The sequence below is a fragment of the Chroicocephalus ridibundus genome, chromosome 12, assembly GCF_963924245.1.
Source record: "Chroicocephalus ridibundus chromosome 12, bChrRid1.1, whole genome shotgun sequence".
NCBI classification, from domain to species: domain Eukaryota; kingdom Metazoa; phylum Chordata; class Aves; order Charadriiformes; family Laridae; genus Chroicocephalus; species Chroicocephalus ridibundus.
Window position 1 is genome coordinate 15,480,908 of NC_086295.1, and position 20,170 is coordinate 15,501,077.

Sequence of the window (20,170 nt, forward strand, 5' to 3'; positions counted from 1 at the left end):
CCAGGCCATGCCATCGCAGCACCCATGGGTGCTGCTGGGGTGCCCTGGGCAGCACAGCCCACACCAGCTCTTCTCTCCCGCAGGAGCTGCCCCTGGTGGTTCTGGATGCCCCTCCTCGTTCACGTGGGCTCTGAAGGGCAGCAGAAAACCCGCAATTTTCATCCCCAAAGTTGTGAGCTACGTGGGAGTTCCCCATGGCGTGCTGGAGAGCAGATGGGTGTCGAAGTGAAGGTCTGCAGCCGGGAGCCTCAGGTCTGGGGCAGAGGGATTTTTTTTGACAGGAGACCTATAGGTCTGAAAGATCCTCTTAACGATCTGTAGGAACTTCCATACAAACATCCTGGTAGGAACTGGTGCTGTGTGTGACCAAACTGGTTCCCAGCAGCAAACAGGGAGCAGAGGACTCAAAGCGTTGGGGTCCCAGTTCCCTCGGCACTGTGGCACGGTGCTTCACACCTCCACTTTGCTGCTTGGAGTTGGGTTAAAAATGCACCAGGGAGTGAAATGGCCCCCACTTGATATGCTGCTTCTCTCCAAGGAAGCTCCCTAAATGATCTCTCCCGATCGGGCAGGGATCCATCCCACAGTGAGCAGAGAGGGACCGCTGGTGGGAAGCCCTTAAGCAAAGGGGCTGCGCTGACCCAGAAACAGCATCTTCCTCGACATCTGCTAAATTTCTTATGGAATTGGCTAGAAAATTACCTCCTCTTCCACAACTTTAGTTTTCCTACCGAAACTAAGAGCTGGGATATGAAACACCAGGTGGTGAAAAAGAAGGGTCACTAGCTTGGTATCTCAGAATAGACCGTTGCTTTTACTGTTTCCCCCCCCCGCCAGCTTCCAGGAGTGAACCAAACTCACAGCCTGGAAGCTTGCAGGATCCAGCAAAAATCCCTCAGGAAGGGGCTTGGGTTGGAAATGCGCCTTCCCTGGAGAAGCCGTGGGAATGCCGGACCCTCAGCACTCCCCTGGGTGTTTTGCAGCCTCCAGGCAGGGAACAGGGTCTGCACCCACCACCACTGAGCTATGCTGCGGTGCGGTGGCTCTGGACCTGCCATGTGTGTGGCACCGGTGGCTCTTCGGCTCCAGCCCTGCAAAATCGCAGCGCTGCTGCTGAAATGCTTTTTGCAGATTCCCTTTTTCTGAACTTTTTTGTTAAAGAATAAAGTGGGGCAGCTGAGGAGGCATAGGGTCCCCGACTCTCAAATGGCGTTTGTTGAGCGGTAGTGGCATGAATTTGTGGCTTAAATCTCTTCTGTCAAGGTCTTTGCTGATGGATTTTACGCTGATGTTGTGCCAGCTCAGACACCTCTAATCATAGAATCGTCTAGGTCGAAAGGAACCTTTCAGATCATCGAGTCCAACCATCAACCCAGCACTGACAAAAACCATCACTAAACCATGTCTCTGAGCACCACGTCTGCCCATCTTTTAAATATCTCCAGGGATGACGATTTCACCACTTCCCTGGGCTTGCGAGAGGCTCTTGTGCAGGACGTGCTGCAGAGAAGCTGCATAGCAGCCAAAACCCTCCGGGAACGCTTCTCCTGGGTGAGACAACCCTACAGCGTCCCTGGGCTCCTCCAGACTGCTCCCTGGGGGAGCACGGGAGCACGGGAGCACGGGACCGGAGGAGCCCCGTGAGGGCTGCCGCGGTGGTGGCCCCACACTGGCTTCTCCTCGGGGAGCTGTGGTGGTGGCTGGGATCCCCCGCCTGCAGTGGGGTCGCTCCTCGGAGTCCAATCCAGCATCTCTGCTGCTCTGAAGCCTGTTTTAATCAGTGGATGCATTTCTATTGACCATTACGAGCTGTGGAGAGCCCCTCGGAGCTAATTAGTAATAAGAGGATGCCAATTAAACACTGCTCCCTGGGCTCTACCACTGCTTTTTCTGATGCTGCTGGGTTGGAGAGGAAGGTAACAAAATGGAGCTTAGTGCATATGTGTTTCATCTGGAGAGCAGGAGAAGGGTGGAGCTGCTTGTTAAATGGCCAGCAATCCAAGTTTTAAAAGGATTTATGAGTGCAAGATAAAATCATATCCTAAAGGCTGTCTCAAAGCCTCTGTTAAGGTGGAAAACGCTTTCAAAAGTTAGAACTTGTTTCACTGTGGTTTTTCCCCTTTTTGGGTCGCCCAAAATTTTACAGGTACAAAAGTTGCAGCTTTATTTACAGTGTTTAGCCTAAACAGGAAGAAAAAAAATTTCACTCATAAATTTGCAGTGCTCAGTTGTTCTTCTGTATAACCTGTGGGACTTCTGGTAACAAATTATTTTCTTTATACTTCAGCAGAGTTTCGCACAACTGTGGTTTAAACCCACTGCTTGCAAAAGTCTAAAGTTTTAAATGCAGTTGCATCCGTTCTGAAGTTTTATTTTTTCAACACTCTGGTCCTGTTTCAGAGTTAACTGCATTTAATGTTGTTAGCCTGTACGCCAGGCTGGTGCTCTTCCAGAGAGGGCTTACGCTGACTAAAACTGGTGGGTTGAATAGGCATCAAGAACTAGGCCGCTAATTAGAAATAAGAAGAGTTTATGAGTTGCTGTAATGGATACTTCCGTGATGAAAAGTGATCAACGTTGAAGACGGGGAGGAAAGCTGTGACACGCCGATGCTGGGTGTGGAGCGGTGGCACAGCTGGTGGCTTTGGTGTTGAAGTGCAGGCGATGGTTTGCACGTCTTGCCATGGCAGAAGTGAGCATTAGTGTCCGACGCGTCGGTTGGGGCAGCATCGTGTGTGTGTAGGTGGCTGGAGAGGATGGAGCCTGGCTGAAACGCCTGCCTACCTTTGTAAATCATAGAATCATAGAACGTTTAGAGTTGGAAGGGACCTTAAAGACCATCTAGTTCCAACCCCACTCCCATGGGCAGGGACACCTCCCACCAGACCAGGTTGCTCCAAGCCCCGTCCAACCTGGCCTTGAACCCCTCCAGGGATGGGGCCTCAAGAAATGTGGCCCCTGAACTGCAGCAGAGGTTAAAGAATACCAGTAAGAGGAAAGGACGTTCGGTGCTAGCATTGCCGGGCAGGCCGGGTTAGCATGTCCTTCAGCTGTGATTTTCCTATGCGTTGGGTCACTTTTTACTCTCTGGAGTAAGCCTGGTGTTCACTCTCTGGACCCCAGAGAGGCGAATCGCCCCATCCATGGCCTTGCTGCTCTGCGAAGGACCAATTTGGGGGGTAACCCCTTAAAGCCAACTGTTTAAATGACTCTTCATATCTAAAAAGTAGCTGAGATGGTAAAGTGCTCTATATCATTCATGTAAGCATGGTTAACTTAATTCTTGCTTTCACTATACATAGCATTTACTGTAAGTGAAACTCACGCTCTTTTTTTTTCATGACATAACATTTCTCTGTATGTAGAAGCCCCACAAAATAATCATAAAAAAAAAAATAAATCTTTGATACCAAGCTGTTGCTCCGAGTCTTTCTAAATGGTATCCCTTCTGTACGTGTTGTGTCTGGGCTCCACCGGACTCGGGAGCCGTTAATCTTCCTGGTGTTTTCTTCCCTGCGGCAAATGAGAGACAGATGTTCCCATCTGGAAAGTTTGCTCCCGCCACCGTTGTTTCACTCGGAGCCGGAGGATTTGGAGAGCCGTGCAGCAGGCTGAGACTTTTAAGAACTAATTTTTCCATGATTGTGATAATTGCCTGTTTGATATCTGTAACGGCTTTCATTTTTCATTCAGAGTGCTTTAGCCTGATAAGTAAATAGTGCGGAGGAGTAAATATTTCTTAATATTGTAATAGGAGTGGATGATTTAAAAAAAAAAAAAACAAAAAACAACAAAGAAGTCTTGATTCTGTAACTTTAAATGGAATAATGAACTAATGAAAAATTAGCAAAATAATTCAGCAGTAATAATCAAATGAATTAGTGAGCATCTCTGGCTTTACTTGAACAGAGCTGCCCTGCCCAGACCCAGGTTATAACCTGGGCCAAGGAGGTCTGAGCAACCAGAAGGGTGGTTTTGGGGAGGGAAGAGCCAGCCCCTGGGCCAGGGGCTCACCACCCTCACAGCACAGAATTTCTTCTTAATGTCTAATCTAAGTCTTCCAGTTTTAATATGGCTCCCCTTCCTGATCCAGAGTCTCTCCCCATCTCTCCTGGAGCCCCTTTAGGGACTGGAAGGGGCTCTGAGGTCTCCCCAGAGCCTTCTCTTCTCCAGGCTGAACCCTCCCCATCTCTCCCAGCCTGTCCTCACAGCAGAGGGGCTCCACCCCCCTGATCATCTCCGTGGCCTCCTCTGGCCCTGCTCCAACAGGTCTACGTCCTCCTGATGTTGGGGGCTCTACAGCTTCTACGGGTTGTGGAAGCAAGACAACCAGATTTTGAGGGCCCTGATGTATACCCCACACTAGGGGCTGTTGGATGTGATAGTTTGTGGGATGGATCCTCCAGCCGTGGTTTCTCACCACTCGCCCTGGTATGAGGTTTTGAACCAGGAGGAAACCAGAGCTGAGGGGGCAGGGATGCCATGCGGGTGGGTTTGTGCTGATGGGTCTGATGTGGCTGAGGCAAGGGCAGAGCTGGTGTTGGGTGGGAACACAGCAGAAGAGAACTGCTGTGAAGCCCAACCTGTGCTACTGGTGAGTGTAGAGTCAGACACATGAATAGGGTTTTGTAAAAATCACTGAAGGGCAGGGCAGATAAAGATCTGCAGTCTGCCTTCAGGAATAAATTATTAATCTTATTTCCCTTATTAACTGCTTTCTGGACTGGTTGCGAGCGATAACATACTTTGCTCTTTCAAGTTCTTCTATCTGAGTTTCACATTGAATTGAGATTTAAAGTGAAACAGCTGTGTGTGGGAGAGGAATAGATGGCAATGGAGATACACGCGTTTATTTTTGATTTATAAAATGCCTATCCCGGGCTCAGCAGCTCCCTCCTGTCTGATGCGAGGCTCTCCTGCGAGGTGCCGAGTCCTCTCCACTCCCACAGCATCTTACAGCTCAGGAGCCTAGATGTGCTATAAAACCAAGCTAAACAGGGTAAAAATAGGCTGATTGCGTTTAGTGGAGGAAGTATCCGTACAGTAACATAAGTTACCCACTGCAACAGATGCTGTAGTATCATCTTGGCCAAGTCTGTGCTTTGGTGTGGAGGGAGGAGGACGGAGAAGGACCTCGGTTGACCAACATTTGCTGCTGACCTGTTTATGTGACACGCTCGTGGCTCCCAGTTCTGGTTGTAAATTATCATTTATTGACTCGAGCAAAGGGAGACCTCTGGAAACCACCCTACATACAAATAAATGTCAATATTTGTATAGAAATGTAATCTTGACTGCACACCTCTTAACGTCTCCCTCCACCAAATTGGGACTAACCCAATCATCCTGTTTTTTCTGAAGGCTGCTGTATCGGCTGCCTTGTTTCCGATGCTTATCTTCAGTCTGGCCCCTCCGTCGCTTTTTGATGCAGTGATGCTGCAAAAAGATAAAACACTGGCTCTTTCCTCGACGATGTGATTTCAGTTTGAGCTTGGGGGAAGCTGTCTGGAAGCAGGTGATGGAGGGATTGCAGTGGAGTAGCAGTAAACGGCATCTTCTGGAAGTCTAAGTAATGATACTCTTGCTTTGCATGTAGGTAACCTCTCATCTGCATGCCCTGGAGAACGGCAGAGGTGCTCTACAGATGGCTTAGAGCCGTCAAGGGGAGGGAAAGGCAACCTTAGAGCGGAGGAAAGATGTTAATAAAATTTAAATGTAATTCTTCCCATTTCTCAGTTCCTAAATGTGAAAAATATTAGCTTGGTGGAGACTGAAAACAGATGGTGAGCAGTTGGAGCAGATAAGCATGTTATTCAAAATAAACATTCGCCAAAGCTGGGGAGGTGGCGAACCATATTTCATTTCACCCTATTTACATTATCAGGTCAGGTTCCACTGATGCTGCCTCTCGTTTGCATTCAGACTATCAACAGGGAGCCCTGCGACGCAAGCCAACTGCAGCGTGTCCTTTTCATCATCGACGTGTTTGGGCTGGAATGGATGGGTTTGGGCCATTTCCCTGGCTTTTTCTCCAGAACGATATATCAAGCTAGTTATCTTAAAGCAGCTCTCCTAGGCTGTAGGCAGGGTCCTGCCAGCCACCGGAGAGGGCACCGAGGCGTGTCCTTCTTTTGTTTCCCTTTTTGAAATGGTCTCTTTATCCATTTAGACAAGCTTTCCAGTGCTTTATCTTAAACCAGAGACTCTTACCCACGTAAACAGCAGGGAAACAAGCCTCTGATCCAAAGGGCTGTTTCTAGGAAGGGTTCCTCTTGCTGACTTGTAGGCGATTTATAATTCATGCCTCTAGTTTGAGTGGTCATCCGAGGTGGTAGGGCCAGTGGAATGAGAGGTGCATCTGGAGTGTGGCTTATCTCCCTTGCAGCGCTTTGGGATGGGTGGAATTGCCTTTGGGAGTGTCCGTTTGTCTGTTGGCTCCAGAGCGAGCTCGGAGCTGGCTCCTGGGTCACCAAAGAGTTTCTCCTGACAGACTTAACCTTGGCTGCTGCTACTGGGATGATTCTCCGGTCCTTTCCTCTCAAGAGGCAGGTATGAATTTTGGGCTCTTAACTTTTTGAGGTGAGGAGTGGCTTTTTGGATTAGGAGTGGCTTTTTAGGTTATGAGCATGTTCTGCCTGTTCTTGATGAAAGTCAAAAACACCTGCTCTGATTAAACCTCTTCTTTCCGTGTGAAACTGCTACGTGCTTTCACTTCTGAGACTCTGAACCACTGGGCAAACCCTTGTACACAGCCTTTTGTTCAAAAGACATCAACTAAAACCAAGACTTTGTTAATTTTCAGACTTTCAATCTAGCCGCTTAGTGGTCAAAGCCTTGTTGACAAGGTCTGATTTTGAGTCTGCTCTCTCTGTGCTGCAGAAGGGACAAGCAAACCCTTACCTGCACGTACCTGCCGGTTATGCGGTGCTGTCTCATATTTAATGTGTTTTTCTCTTATTTCTTCCAACACATTTCATGTTTTGACTTCTGCAGAAAGCTGGGGCGCTTGAGTCTGGCAAACAGGTTTGTGGGAAGCGGTTCAGGCTCTCTGGAGCTTATTCATGAATGGGATCGACGAAATCATTCCCAGGTCAGGCAGGTTCCTCCTTCCAATCCAAGGGGGATCCCACAACTGCATCAAGAATGGCTTGAAGATATCGATGTTCATGCTGTATGCGCCCTCCAAACACCCGGCCACAGACTTTAAATTCGTGAGGAAGGAGGAAAGACTTCACTGCCTTGAGCTGATACAGGGTTTGAGAGCCTGTACGTCCTCCATGTGCTCACTCACAGAGGTTGCTGGATGGTGTTAAATAGTGCCCATGCAAATGGTGTAAATTCATATAAAGCATCCACATTTTCTGCACCGTAGCAGTGACTCTTTCTTTCTTCCCATGCTCTCGGCAAGCTGACGCTCCACCATCGCAGCTAGATCAGGGCTTTCTCTTGAGCATCCTTCTGCAGAGCGGAGCATCGCCAGCCTCGGGCACTCCATCACTGCCCGTCACCTCTTTGAAATGCAACCGTGCGTGTGGGAGATGCAACCCAGGAGTCATGGCCCCGGAAAGGATGTGAGACAGGTTCACAATCCGCTTTTTGTTAATAAACATAAACCTCCCATCCTGATATTGTTCTGCCATCTGTCAGAACTATATGTTGAACTCTGGGAAGCGGACAGGGAGGAGACCATTCGTGTCTGTCTGCATCCAGAGTTATTCGTGGCTTCTTCTCCGGTTCCTTATCTTGCTTTTGGGGGAAAGTAACATCCAGTTTTCCTCATGCAGTGTTTTTACTTCTTTTTCATTGCTTAGTTTATTCTCTAATTGCCAAAGGCATTTAAGGATTCATTTAAATTCCAGTATACTTGAGATACTCCCTAACTTGTCCCGATTTTTTTTTCTTTTGTCTTTTCCCTTTTCTCAAACCCACAGGCATGAAAAGATTAATAAAGTGGCTTCTTTATAGAGTTTATAAAGCGAGGAAATGCTAGCCGTTCTTCAGAGGTTACCTATCACAGCAACACTCTCTTTGTACTAAACACCATAGGCAGAAGACTTCTTTAAAGAAAATAAATGTGATGAAATCTTATTTATTGAGTGGGCGTTGAAACTGCCCCCTCTAAAATGTTGCTGCCGTGTTGGAGAGCTGGAGCCTCGGTGCCCCGGGAGCACAGGAGTGGGACTTCTCCGAGGACCATTTGAGACCCCAGGTTTTCTCCTGCCGTGCTCTCCTCTTCTCTCACTTAGCTCTTCCTCCCCTCCAGAAAAGAAAATCATCAGCTGCACTTAATCTTAACATATGCTCCTTCTTAATTTGTTCCGCCAGGATGAGAACTGGAGCAGCAAAGGAAATACGGTGCGTACCGACAGTCAGTGCGGGGACTCAGATAAACCCGGGGCCTTTCGGCGAGTCACTGAAGAGCAGAGGGATGAAGGGTTTCAGGTGTATTCAAAGCTCTGGGGCTTTCTAGTCTCTTGCACACCTGGGCCCCATAAATGGGACACGCAAATATATAGGGCACGCAGCATCAACTGCTATATGCCTACAGCTGTCCTCGCCCAGACAGCAGCTTTGCAGCATCTGAAATCTGTAGCTCCCATCGCTGTGAAATCTGCTCTTCAGGCTTCATCGGCTCTTGGAGAAGATGAGATTCTTGCATCGAGCCAAGACTAAAACAGCATCTCCGTGATCGGGTTTCGTTTTACTCTGAGTGAATTGTCTGCCCATGTGGAGCTCCAGTGCGTTCAAGGCCGGGAAGGCAGCTCTCCCAGCCGGCCGGGTGGCCACCTCGCTGCCGCCTCTTTCCCTGCTTAACCTTTGCAGCGCCTGGGTGCAAAGTTTTGACGTTTGGCAGCTTGACGGCAGAATTGTTATGCCATCAACACATTCAGTCTGTGTCCTGCAGGCACCACGTGAAAAGTAACAACATTTGTAAATGATTCCAAGTCCAGGTAGGATTTGGAAGGAGGTGTTTTTGAAGGAAAGCAACCCAATGTTTCCAGTTCAGGCAGATGTCCTGCTCTGACACTTGGAGTATTCAGTCATTGACAAGAACTGTTCCTCTTAGAGCATCATCCAATAATCTATTAGAGCGTTTGACGCTCTAGCGTGATTTCAGATGACTGATACAGTGGAGTGACTTGCAGGCGTTTTGAGGAGCATCTCGGCTTCCTCTCTGTGCATCTGGATGCAGCGCTGAGATGTTGCCCTTGGTGAGCCAGTAAATATTTCTGAACAGTGAAAAGCAGAAGAAAGACTGGGAAGGCGGCATTTCTCCAGAGACCATCTCACTGGCTTGTTTTTACCCCGGGTCAACTCAAGACTGACTCAAGTCCTCATTCACAGTCTGGTTTGCTCACATGATTCTCATTAAACGGACGTGTTTAGGCTAAAAATGAGGAGGTTTAGAAAGATGGGTTTTTGTCTGCATTTATAGATGCCCCAGGTCATTAGCAGGAAGCTTTTAAATTTAACAGTCCTCTTTGCTTCTTGTCTGTAGGAGCGAGATGGAAAAGAAGGTGTTGGCTTCTCGTGGGCTTTGGTTTTGGTGTCTTGTGCAGTAGCCCAGCGGTAGCTGGCTTTATTTTGGGGTTACGAATTCAATGTGACTTTTTTTTTCCTCCCCTCGTAAACTAACCGACTCTATTCTGCTTTCTTAATGTGCCCTAGGGGGAAAGAGGGGAAACCTTAAGGATTGGTTTCGCGCTCTGTTTCTCTCCAGGGCATGGCAATATCAGGTTGTCCATATACGCCCAGGGAAGAGGGTATCGTAGGAAGGGGGTGAAGAAGCTGGAAGGAGGCGGGGGGTGGCAATGTGTTGGTATTGGGGGGGGTGCAGTAGGAAAGAGCTAGCAGCAGCTGAGCAGGCATGGAGATGGGCAGAGAGGTTGCAGAGAAGAGCATGACCCACACCCCACGTCTCTGTCCCCAGGCAATGTGCAGACAGGTCGTGATTCTCGTGTATGAGCTCACGGTTTTGCAATTATTCCCGTATTCTGAGCAAAGAGGTTTCTGTCCCCTGACAGCCATCGGGCAGCTGGCACCGAGCGGTGGGTAGGTACAATCAGTGCTGTTCTGATTGAAAAATTTGGGTCGTTTAGCAACGTTGCCCTTCCCTGCCTGCGTGAGTGAACTCAGACTTTTTGTGATAGAAACGCCCCCACCTTCTTGCATAAACGCTGCTTTTTGACTATTTTGCTGTATTTATTTTGATGGGGAGGAACGGCAGGGGTTTGTCTCCTCCAGCTCTTGCCAATAAACTCACCTGCTGGAATAGGTACCGGCGTGCAAGAGTGATGTCCTGTTCCTACACCAATATATTGGCATTCATCTGAACATCGTATTCACGCGTGGATATGGCAGGGAGAGTCGGCATATCAGTGTGAAATCATAGGAAAGTTGGATCAAATGTATGTGAATAGTCATTCACAATATTATATTAATACGTTTATTATATGTTAAAATTCATAGTGCGTTTTGGTGTGTCTTTACTTTGTTCGTGAAAGCAAAGCCGAGAATTTTTTTTTCTTTTTTGAAAACAGATATAAATAAATAAAGACACAAACTTTCTGCCGTGGAAATATCGTAGACACAGGTTTTATAGTGATTCCAGCCTCAGTTATTCCAGCTGCACCGAAATGGCAGGAAAATACGGGGTTTCAGCATGTATTCATCTCTGCTCCCTCTTGCGCAGATCATCCTGCAAACAGCAAAAAAAGAATGCGAGGAATAACGAACTTCATTTGTTACCTTGCTGGCGTTAACGATGACTTGCCATAAGGACAATAAAGGAGCCAGCTCGTGCCTGGCGCGGGGCGGCAGAGCAGGTGCTGGGGGCTCACAGAGCAGATTCCGGGCCAGCGGCACGAAGGCCTTGGGTGCCAGTTTGCCTCTTCTCTGGGCTCGAAAGCAGCATCTTTGTTGTCAGGAGTTGCGAAGTAGCAGGTTTTGTGGTTGTATTTCAGTGCGAAATTTTGCCATCTATTTGGTGCTTCCCTGCCTTACGGGAATACAGTGTTTAATTGCGTTGCCAGGCCTTGAAAGGTGATTTTCTTACAGCTGACAGACACTTGTAAAAACTGGATTACAAATCAGATTGTTATCTAATTTGATTGGATTACAGCATGTGCTTTAATACCTTTCTTCTGTGGCTTAACGAGGCATCAGGACTGATCCCTCTGGATTGATTAGGGGTCTGTGTTGGGACCAGTAGTGACATGGACAGTGGGATCGAGTGCGCTCTCAGCAAGTTTGTATATGACACCAAGCTGCACGGTGCGGTCGACGTGCTGGAGGGATGGGATGCCATCCAGCGGAACCTGGACAGCTTGAGAGTTGGGCCCGTGCCAACCTCAAGAAGTTCTACCAGGCCAAGTGCAAGGTCCTGCACATGGGTCAGGGCAAGCCCTGGTATCGATACAGGCTGGGGGATGAAGTGATGGAGAGCAGCCCCGCTGAGAAGGGTGTGGGGGTGTTGGTTGATGAGAAGCTCAACATGACCCGTCAATGTGCACTGGCAGCCCAAAAAGCCCCCAGCATCCAGGGCTGCATCCCCAGCAGCGTGGCCAGAGGGGGGGGGGGGGGCGGATTCTGCCCCTCTGCTCCGCTCTGTGAGACCCCCCTGCGGTGCTGCCTCCAGCTCTGGGGCCACCAACAGCAGAAGGACACGGACCTGTTGGAGAGGAGGCCCTGGAGATGCTGGGAGGGCTGGAGCCCCTCTGCTGTGAGGACAGGCTGGGAGAGCTGGGGGGGTTCAGCCTGGAGAAGAGAAGGCTCCGGGGAGACCTTAGAGCCCCTTCCAGTCCCTAAAGGGGCTCCAGGGAAGGTTGGGAGGGACTCTTGATCCGGGGAGTGGAGCCATAGGATGAGGGGAAATGGTTTATACTGAAAGAGAGGAGATTTAGACTAGAAACAAGGAAGAAATTCTTTGCTGTGAGGGTGGTGAGCCCCTGGCCCAGGTTGCCCAGAGAAGCTGTGGCTGCCCCATCCCTGGAGGGGTTCAAGGCCAGGTTGGACGGGGCTTGGAGCAACCTGGTCTAGTGGGAGGTGTCCCCACTTATCGCAGCGAGGATGGACTAGATGGCCTTTAAAGGTCCCTTCCAACCCAAACCATTCTATGATTCTATGATCCTGGGTGACACAGAACCCCTGCACACGTGTCATTTTGCAGCCGTGCCCCCTTCGGCTGCCTCGCTGAGTGGCCGTGCTCGCTTGTGTGCAAGCCAGATGCTGGAGCCACTGGCATGGAGCACCCCTGGGGTGGTGGTGGTGGTTCCCATGGGAGCTGCACTTTTGGAGATGCTTAGGCTTTATCTGCTGAGCTGTCTGGTTTTAAAAAACCAAAAAAAACCCCCAAAGAAACCCTAGAAAAAAATCCTCCCAAGCCTCCAAGGCTTGCATAAACACATATTTCCTCCTTTTCCCTCAAGGATGCCTTTTTAGGCTGATTTCAGCCAAACTGGAGCCAGGAGCATGGCTGCAATGTTCGGCTGAGCTGGGACATCCGACTAGAGGGTGGTCCTCATGTGGGACCCTCAGACGCTGAAACAGAAGCTGCGGTGTGAGCTGGCGCTGTATTAGACACTAGAAGCTCCAGGCAGGAGAGAGGGTGTGAATAGCTGATGTCGGCCCATTTTTACAGCTCCGTGGTGATTTCGGCTGCTTGCTGCACACGGCTGGCACCCACCTACAAACCGGGGTGCCTGTTGCATGGCTCCGAGCCAGCAGTTCCTCCAGAGAAGCCATCTCAGGGTCCGGCAGCATGAACATGGGGTGCGTGCCAGGGTGCGTGTGTGCACAAGGCTGCGTTGGGCAGCGAGGACGGCCCCGGTGCAAGAGGAGGTGCAGGAACATCTAATTTGTGAGGGTTTTTTTAAAAAGCAAACCTGTAAAACTGATCAGAGAGCTGTTTGCCAAAGTGGCCACTTTGGAGCGTGTTTTTGTTGGTAGGGGAGCAGGGCTGGGGGTGAAATCGTGGCACCCCTCCCCAGTGTCACCCTGTGCACGCTGGCGAGGTGCGTGTGGGCACATCTGGGGAGTGCCGAGGGGATCTTAGGCAGAGGGGGGAAAGCAAAGCAAACAGGCAGAAATACTTTGAGGAAGCATCTTCAGGCACGAGGGGTGGGAAGATGCAGTGGAGAGACTGGGGTGGTGAAGACGGGCATCTTGAGCCTGCCCGGCAGCATCTCGGGACACCTGCTGCACCCTGGGTGTCTGCCACCTCTTATCTTGACCCTTGTAATTTTGTGTTCTGGGCAGGGAAATGCTTGTCCATGACTGTCACTAAGCTTTACCACCTTCTCTTCGTACAGTTGCTGGTGAGAAGAGGGTGCCAGTGATGCCTGGATCGCCCGTGGAAGTGAAGATCCAGTCCAGGTCCTCTCCTCCCAACATGCCGCCGCTGCCCCCCGTGAATCCCGGCGGCCCCCGCCCGGTGTCCTTCACCCCGACTGCACGTAAGACCCCTGTAACGCCGCTTTTCCCTGCGACCAGCTTGAGCCAGAAGGGAAGGCTCTGCTTGTAGAAGTCACTGGGGGTGTCTCAGCCGTCGGCACGGCTGTCGGGGAGGGGGGGCGGCTACATGCGGTTCTGCTACATATGCAGGGTGTATGACGGGGTCTGTAATCCCCATCCCACCCCCCTGCCTGCTCCTACCTCGCTCCCGGTGCTGCCTTGAGTCCCTCTCCCTGCAGGTGCAGCCTTGATTTCCACCATAAACTCCTTAAGAAATTGCAGTCCTTTATCAGGTCGGCTTCAAACAAGCCAAGAGCTTTTCACTGTAGCTTTTGGAGGAGTTAATTCCCGCTCTGCTGTATCTCACTTTGCAGGCAGAGTTTCTGCAGCTGAGATTAGAAAGTTTTTTCCTTTTTTTTTTTTTTTTTTTTTTTTTAATTTCCCAGCCTCAGAAATTCCTTGCTGTCCATCCAGCTTCTCTTTTCTCCATCTTCACTTTATAATCTTTGCTATGAAGCCGCAGTAGATCCCGGCCCTGCCCGGCTGTAGCGCGGCCTTGCACCCACTGCTTCTGGCAGGGTGTTGCTCAGAGGTGACTCCACGGACGGGATGGACGTACAGTCTTTTCTTATAGCCTGGAAAGACTCTTTTTTTTTTCTCCCTTAGCCAACATTTCAGCCATGTAATATCTTTTAAAAAGCGTTATTCCGGAGCAAAGCTGCTTTACTTTGTTGGGCACGGAGTTATCTGGCCCTGCACGTGGCAAGTACGTATTTTCCAGGCTCTCCTCACCCCTTTCCCCCTGTGTTGAGCGTCTCCCTGGCTGGTTCTGCATTGCTTTGCCGTGCACAACAGTGTCTGGGATATCTCAGAGTTTCACGCTGGCAGTGGATTTCGGAGATTTACAATCCAGCCTCTTTCAGGACACACAGTGATGTATTGCGTGATGCTGGCAATAGCACTAATCGCCGGGTTATCCCGCCAGACACGTTGTCCCCATCTTAATGCGCTGAGGGGTTTTTAATGGCTCTCCTTTTGCTCAGGCAGAAAAAGACCATTAGCAAAGTGACAGAAATTAATTTTTCCAATGAGGTTGCTTGGCACGCTGCTAAGGGCCAAGGAGCCTGAATCTGCTGATTGCAAATGGCTTAATTGTCTCTTTCCAAGAGAGAGAAGAGAGATGCAACCTGCAGTGAAGTTCATTCTTGCTTTTTAACTTCTTGGTGGTGCCAAAAGGCCTTGGTCAGAGTCAGCGGGTGTGTGCCCTGCCTTGTAAAAGCCCATGGCTTGGGCAGGCGAGGAGGAGCGTGCTGGAGGAAGGCCGTGCCTGCCTGCGGATCGCTAACAAAAGGGTTGGAGAAACAGCGAAAGCCTTTGACTATTGAGGACCTAAGGCAGAATTTAACAGAGAAGCCCTAGATGGTGACTTTTATCTTCCCAGGAATTTTCATCCTCCTCTCCCCAAAGCAGTAATCCCACCGATCTCCGTACTCCGCTTCACTTGCTTCATCACTGTCTTCTCACCTGGAAATCGTGGTACCAGCCCGGCGCTGTGGTCTGTGGCAGAGCAGATCCTGGCGATGCACAGGATCAGATAACTGCCAGCCGCCCTGCGGTGACGCCGTTTGCAGGAGGGTCAGGCAGGGTGAGAGCGGTTATGGGGGCTGCGTCTAACGGCAGCCCCGAGCCAGCCCAGCTCGCTCCGCTTCCCTGGCATCGCCCCAGCCCACCAACGTCCGCCGCTCCCATCCTTGGCAGCCTCTCCCAAGGGTCCCCCGCAGCCCCCAGGTGGGTCACACAGCCCCTGCTTCTCCCCAGGTATAAATAGAGCCCATTGCTCTCCCTGGTCTTTCATTTGAAAGAATAAGAGGAAGCGAAATAGAGAAGGGGGTAAAGCGCCTCGGTCGCAGCCGCCGGAGAGCGCAGAGCTGCGCAGGCCTCTGCTGTTTGAGAGGAGCTTCTCTGGGCAGCTTTCCCCCCTATTTATAACACTTGTATTGTGAAATAAGTGCTCGTTATGAGTAATTGCCAGAAGCCTTGCCTTTCGCATAGCTCTGTGTTTGCTGGTAGCTAACCCTGCAAGTACCTGCAGAACGTCTCTGCTCCTTTGCTGCCTTGGGGGAGCCGGTGCGGGCAGGAGTTTTTCAGGTTGCATTGCTCCATAACAAAAGGCATGAGCTTGCTTTGCCTTTGCACCTCCATCCTCTCAATCCTGGCCTTTGCCTTCGTTTCATCATTTGTCTACGAAAGGACACATCTTTGTTATGCCCCAGAAGAGCCCGTCACCCCCTGGTTAGCAGGAACCACCTTTGGTGGTCTCTTTGGCCTTATCTTTCCCTTGCATCTTAACCGACTCTGGTTAATCTTCTCAGCTTCCCTCCTGTGCTCACCACGGCAAGTCCAGGTGCGTGGAGCCTTTCCAGCCTCCGACCCCGGCGTGCCCCAGAGCCGTTTAACTGTTCAAGTACCTCCTGCCTTCTCCGAAAAACCCTCACTGGGGTTGTGAGGACTTGGTGTAATCCTCACGAAGCTGCAGTGGAAATTTCGGCATCTTTTTTTCCAAGTTGCTGCGCCGTCACGGCACGCACCTTGCCCTGCCCCGCGTGCGAGCGGCAGCTCCGCTGGGTGGCTTCAGTGCTTCTCCTCTGAATGCCACCGTTTGAAATGCGTTTCAGAGCTTGTGGTCTTCTCTTCAGCCCTTATATCCATGAGGGATTCAGGGCCGGGCTTTTAAGGATAGCCCAGTGGAGCAGCTAAAACTGTATTTACAATGATGTACTTTTCACCTCTAAAATTCTGGGTTTGTACTGAGTTGGGGCCCCCAGCGCACAGCTGCTCTTCAGACAGGGCTTTAGATTGCACAATGGTGGTGCGGGGATGTCAACAATTTATTTTAATCCCTTGCCGAGTTCCCGAACTTCCAACCCTTCGTTTTGTTTTGACGTGCTCGCCGCTTACGGGAGGCAAAGTTGCAGATGGGACCAGGTTGGAAAAAACAACTGCGTTTGCGAAATTCGCTGTAAATCCCCGGGGAGGTGGGCGGGTGGGCGCTGCGGGGCAGGATTCTGCCGGCTCTCCTCGGGGTGAGGAGAAGGCACCTGAGCCGCAGTATCTGTTAATGGGACCTCGGCTGTAACGAGCACTGATGACTTACTGTAAATGACGGGGCTGGGAAGGATACTCGGATCATCTGGTGTCATTTTCTGCCTGACGCAGGCCAGAAAACGCTGCTCGGTAATTCTTGCCGAGGGCTGTAAACTTTGAGCTAAAGCACATTTAATGCCTCGGGCTGAGCATACGGCACAGCTCAGTCTGCCGCGGCACTGGCTTTCTGCAGCCTGACCCCGCGTCCTCCCGGGCTGCCTCGAGTGCGAATGGAGGTGTCCCTTCTCCGTTGAGTCCGCATTCTGTCCCTGTTTGATGGCCCTGGAAATGAAGCTTGCCGAGTGGAGGAGAGAAATGTCAGGGAATTCACTGGCTGTGGTGTAAATCACATCTGAGCGATCCCGTAAGGGACGCCTTGGCTGGGCAAGTGGTTCCCCTGCGCTGGGGGCTGCGGAGCATCCCGACAGTGCAGGGGGAGGGCGAGGAGAAGGCACACGTGTTGCCCTGACCAGCTCCATCTCTGGGTGCCCTCCAGCACTGCCTGCGGGCTCTGCTCTGCCCCGTTCCTGGCTCTTGCCCTGTTTTCTAGAGACAATTAAGCACCAGCTCCCGGCTCTTGGGTGGAAGATGGATCCTCTTAACCACCAGACTGCAGAGACATGCCCATCCGAGGCTCAATAACGGTTCTGTCTCCCGTTTGCAGTGCCCAACGGAATAAACCATTCCCCCCCGACGCTGAATGGGGCACCATCCCCACCCCAGCGCTTCAGCAACGGTCCTTCCTCCTCCTCCTCCTCCTCACTGACGAACCAGCAGCTCCCGGCCACGTGCGGCGCTCGGCAGCTCAGCAAGCTGAAGCGTTTCCTCACTACCCTCCAGCAGTTCGGCAACGACATCTCACCGGAGATCGGGGAGAAGGTCCGGACCCTTGTCCTGGCGTTGGTGGTAAGCCCTGCACACCGGCCCCGCTTTGCTTTTGCCAGACCATTTTGGCGATGGGATGCTGGCAGCCGGCCTGTGCCCGTGTTACACAATATTTTCTGTTTACGTCTTCATAAGCAGAGCTGTTGACTGAGCAAGACTCTGTAATGTTTAATGTTTTCTGCTAAAGTTGCTGACTTTTTTTTTTTTTTTTTATGTCTTCAAAAAGCTTTGGCATGAGCTTGGGTGCAGATGAACTTAAGAAAACCTGGAAAGATTTAGACTAAGCTTCTTTATACAGCCCTGGTGCCATGGGCTCGCTGGAAGCCATGGGCAATGCTGCGTTTCTCCATTTCCCCTCGTAAATGAAACTTTTCACACGATTCAGGGGAGCCTGTAGTTTGGTACTAGAGAGGTGTTTTCTTGCTTGTGCAGATTTGTGATTATCTGGCCCTGACCGTGGATCAATTTACAAAAAAATGCCAGTTCCAGCCACCGCTTCGTTAGCGCTGCCCTGACTTCGCTCGGCGGGGCGGCTGGGTGTAATGGAAAAAGCAGAGGTGCCGGTCAGGAGCTGGGTCTGGGAAGCTGTTGGTGCGTCTCTGCTCTCAAGTTGCTTCTGAGCAACCTCATCTCGTGGAAGATGTCCCTGCTCGTGGCAGGGGGTTGGACTAGATGGCCTTTGAAGGTCCCTTCCAACCCAAACTATTCTGTGATTCTAAGCGTGTAGGGAATATCGTGGCGCTTCAAAGATTTCATTTATTATACGCGGTGGTGAACATGGCATGTATTTAAAGGGCTTTTTTCCTCTTTGTGGGCTGCTATTGCATGTCTTATCCAAGCCCACTAACACAGCAAGGGTGACACCAAGGTCTGCAGAAGATGGGAAGGCTGTTGCGAGATAGGAGGTCTGGGCTTCTGGTGTGCTGCCGCTTTGCTGATCGCATATTTGCCCGCATTGCCAAAGGCATTGATTCTTTGTTTGCGACAATCTGAAGGTGCAGCTACAGGAAGAGGCTTGGTAAATAACTTGTACGCGTCCTCTGCCCTTCTTCTACACTCCCACCCTTGGGTTTGCGAGAGCTGGGCTTGGAGGTGGTGCCTGCATTAACGGTGCCTCTGCGCCCTCATGCCCTTCTGCAGCTACCGAGAGCTGAAAACACCCTTCAAAAAACAAGCGAACAGGTCCTGCGAAGGAATTGTGACTAATGTTTGCAGGTATACAAACTGACTGGTAGAAATACTATGCAAGCCCCTACGCCCTGGATGGAAACCCTGGAGCACGGGCACCACGCCGCCGGCCCGGCTGCGCTCCGCTGCGGCACCCAGCGCTGCTCCTGAGCTAGCTTCTGCTTTTTGGCAGGTTCCTTTTGAGGCTCAGCCCGCAGCAGAGGTAGCTGGCCTGCAGGCAGCCTGCAGTATTTCTGCGTCCAAGGTTGGCGTGGGCAGAGCAAACAGGGGTCTGTCCACGGCCTCGGGGGCTGGAACACCTGAACCAAAATGCTGCTGCTGAAGAAGGAAGGTGTATATATATTTCCGTGGATGTAGGGCATCCTTTTGGATATCGTTTTCCTTTTGGAAGTGAAAGGATAAGCTGTCTAGGTTCCTCTGGCTGTTGTTCTCACTATTGATTGCGGTAATTGCTGCAGGGATGAACTTTTTATATGCAAGTTATTAAATGCTGCTTGTCCCAGGGAGCACCCAGCCTAAACGGCCACAGGGTATGCAAGGTTGGGCCAGGGGAGGACCATGCTGGTGGGGCAGGCAGTGGACTGGTGGTGACTTTGTGGATGGGTTAGATGAGATAAGCTGAAAGGGAGGAAGGAGGAGAGGAAGATGCAGAGCTCTGAGCAGCTGGAATCGCTGTCTGGCTCCCCGCAGCCTGTCCCAGGCCACCTGGCCAGGGTGCAGGAGGTGCCGGCTGGGTCCTGCTGTCTCCTGGAGCCGGTCCGGGCTGGGAGGATGCTCAAGCGGGCAGCGCCTGGCTGTGCACAGCCTTCACCCCTCGCCTGGTGCAGCATTTCTAGTCCATTGGCCTGCATCTTTTTGGCTGCGTTAGGCAGGATCTGATGCAAACATTGTCAGTCCTGTCGTGGCAGATGCAGTCTCCCTTCCAGTTCTGTTCATTTGGAACTGTTTCCCACATGTCTAAAAATAAGAACAAAATGTCATTTCATTTCTTAATTTCTTTTCCCAGAACTCAACGGTGACAATCGAGGAATTTCACTGCAAGCTGCAAGAGGCGACGAACTTCCCCCTCCGGCCATTTGTGATCCCCTTTCTGAAGGTGACAGGGAGCTGGTGGGGCTCCGTGTGCCGGTCTGTGCCGCTTGGCAGTGTGTCGTTGCTGGGAAAGCTCTCGTTTCAACCGCCGCGGCAATTTTGTTGAAGTCCAAGACAGACTGCACAGACCGTAGCAGTGGCCATGTGGGACTGGCTTGCGGAAAGCTCACGTTATAACGAGTGCCACATATGTCTGCTTGTATGTTAGGGATAAAGGAGACAAACCAAGCTCCATTCGGCAGCTTCTGATCCTATAATCTTATTTGCAAATGTTCAGATCTAGAATATTTGACACGTTGGCGTACGGACCGTGTCTGGGGTGGTTAGATGCTGGAAGCACAGAGCGATTCCCACAATACTTGGTTTTTGGGCGTACTGATGTCAGGTCATCCTCAGCTCTTGAGAAAAT

At 50.9% G+C, this 20,170-nt stretch overlaps 1 protein-coding gene across 3 annotated transcripts in view; it reads left to right on the forward strand.

Annotated features, from left to right (window-relative positions):
* The window catches only part of CBFA2T2 (CBFA2/RUNX1 partner transcriptional co-repressor 2), a 65,922-nt gene that overhangs the window by 34,932 nt on the left and 10,820 nt on the right, over positions 1-20,170 (forward strand). For all 3 annotated transcript variants that reach the window (XM_063349687.1, XM_063349688.1, XM_063349689.1), the window contains exons 2-4: positions 13,311-13,454; positions 17,261-17,502; positions 19,676-19,765. In XM_063349687.1, the coding sequence (XP_063205757.1) occupies positions 13,311-13,454; positions 17,261-17,502; positions 19,676-19,765 (476 nt within the window). The remainder of the gene's footprint in view (positions 1-13,310; positions 13,455-17,260; positions 17,503-19,675; positions 19,766-20,170) is intronic.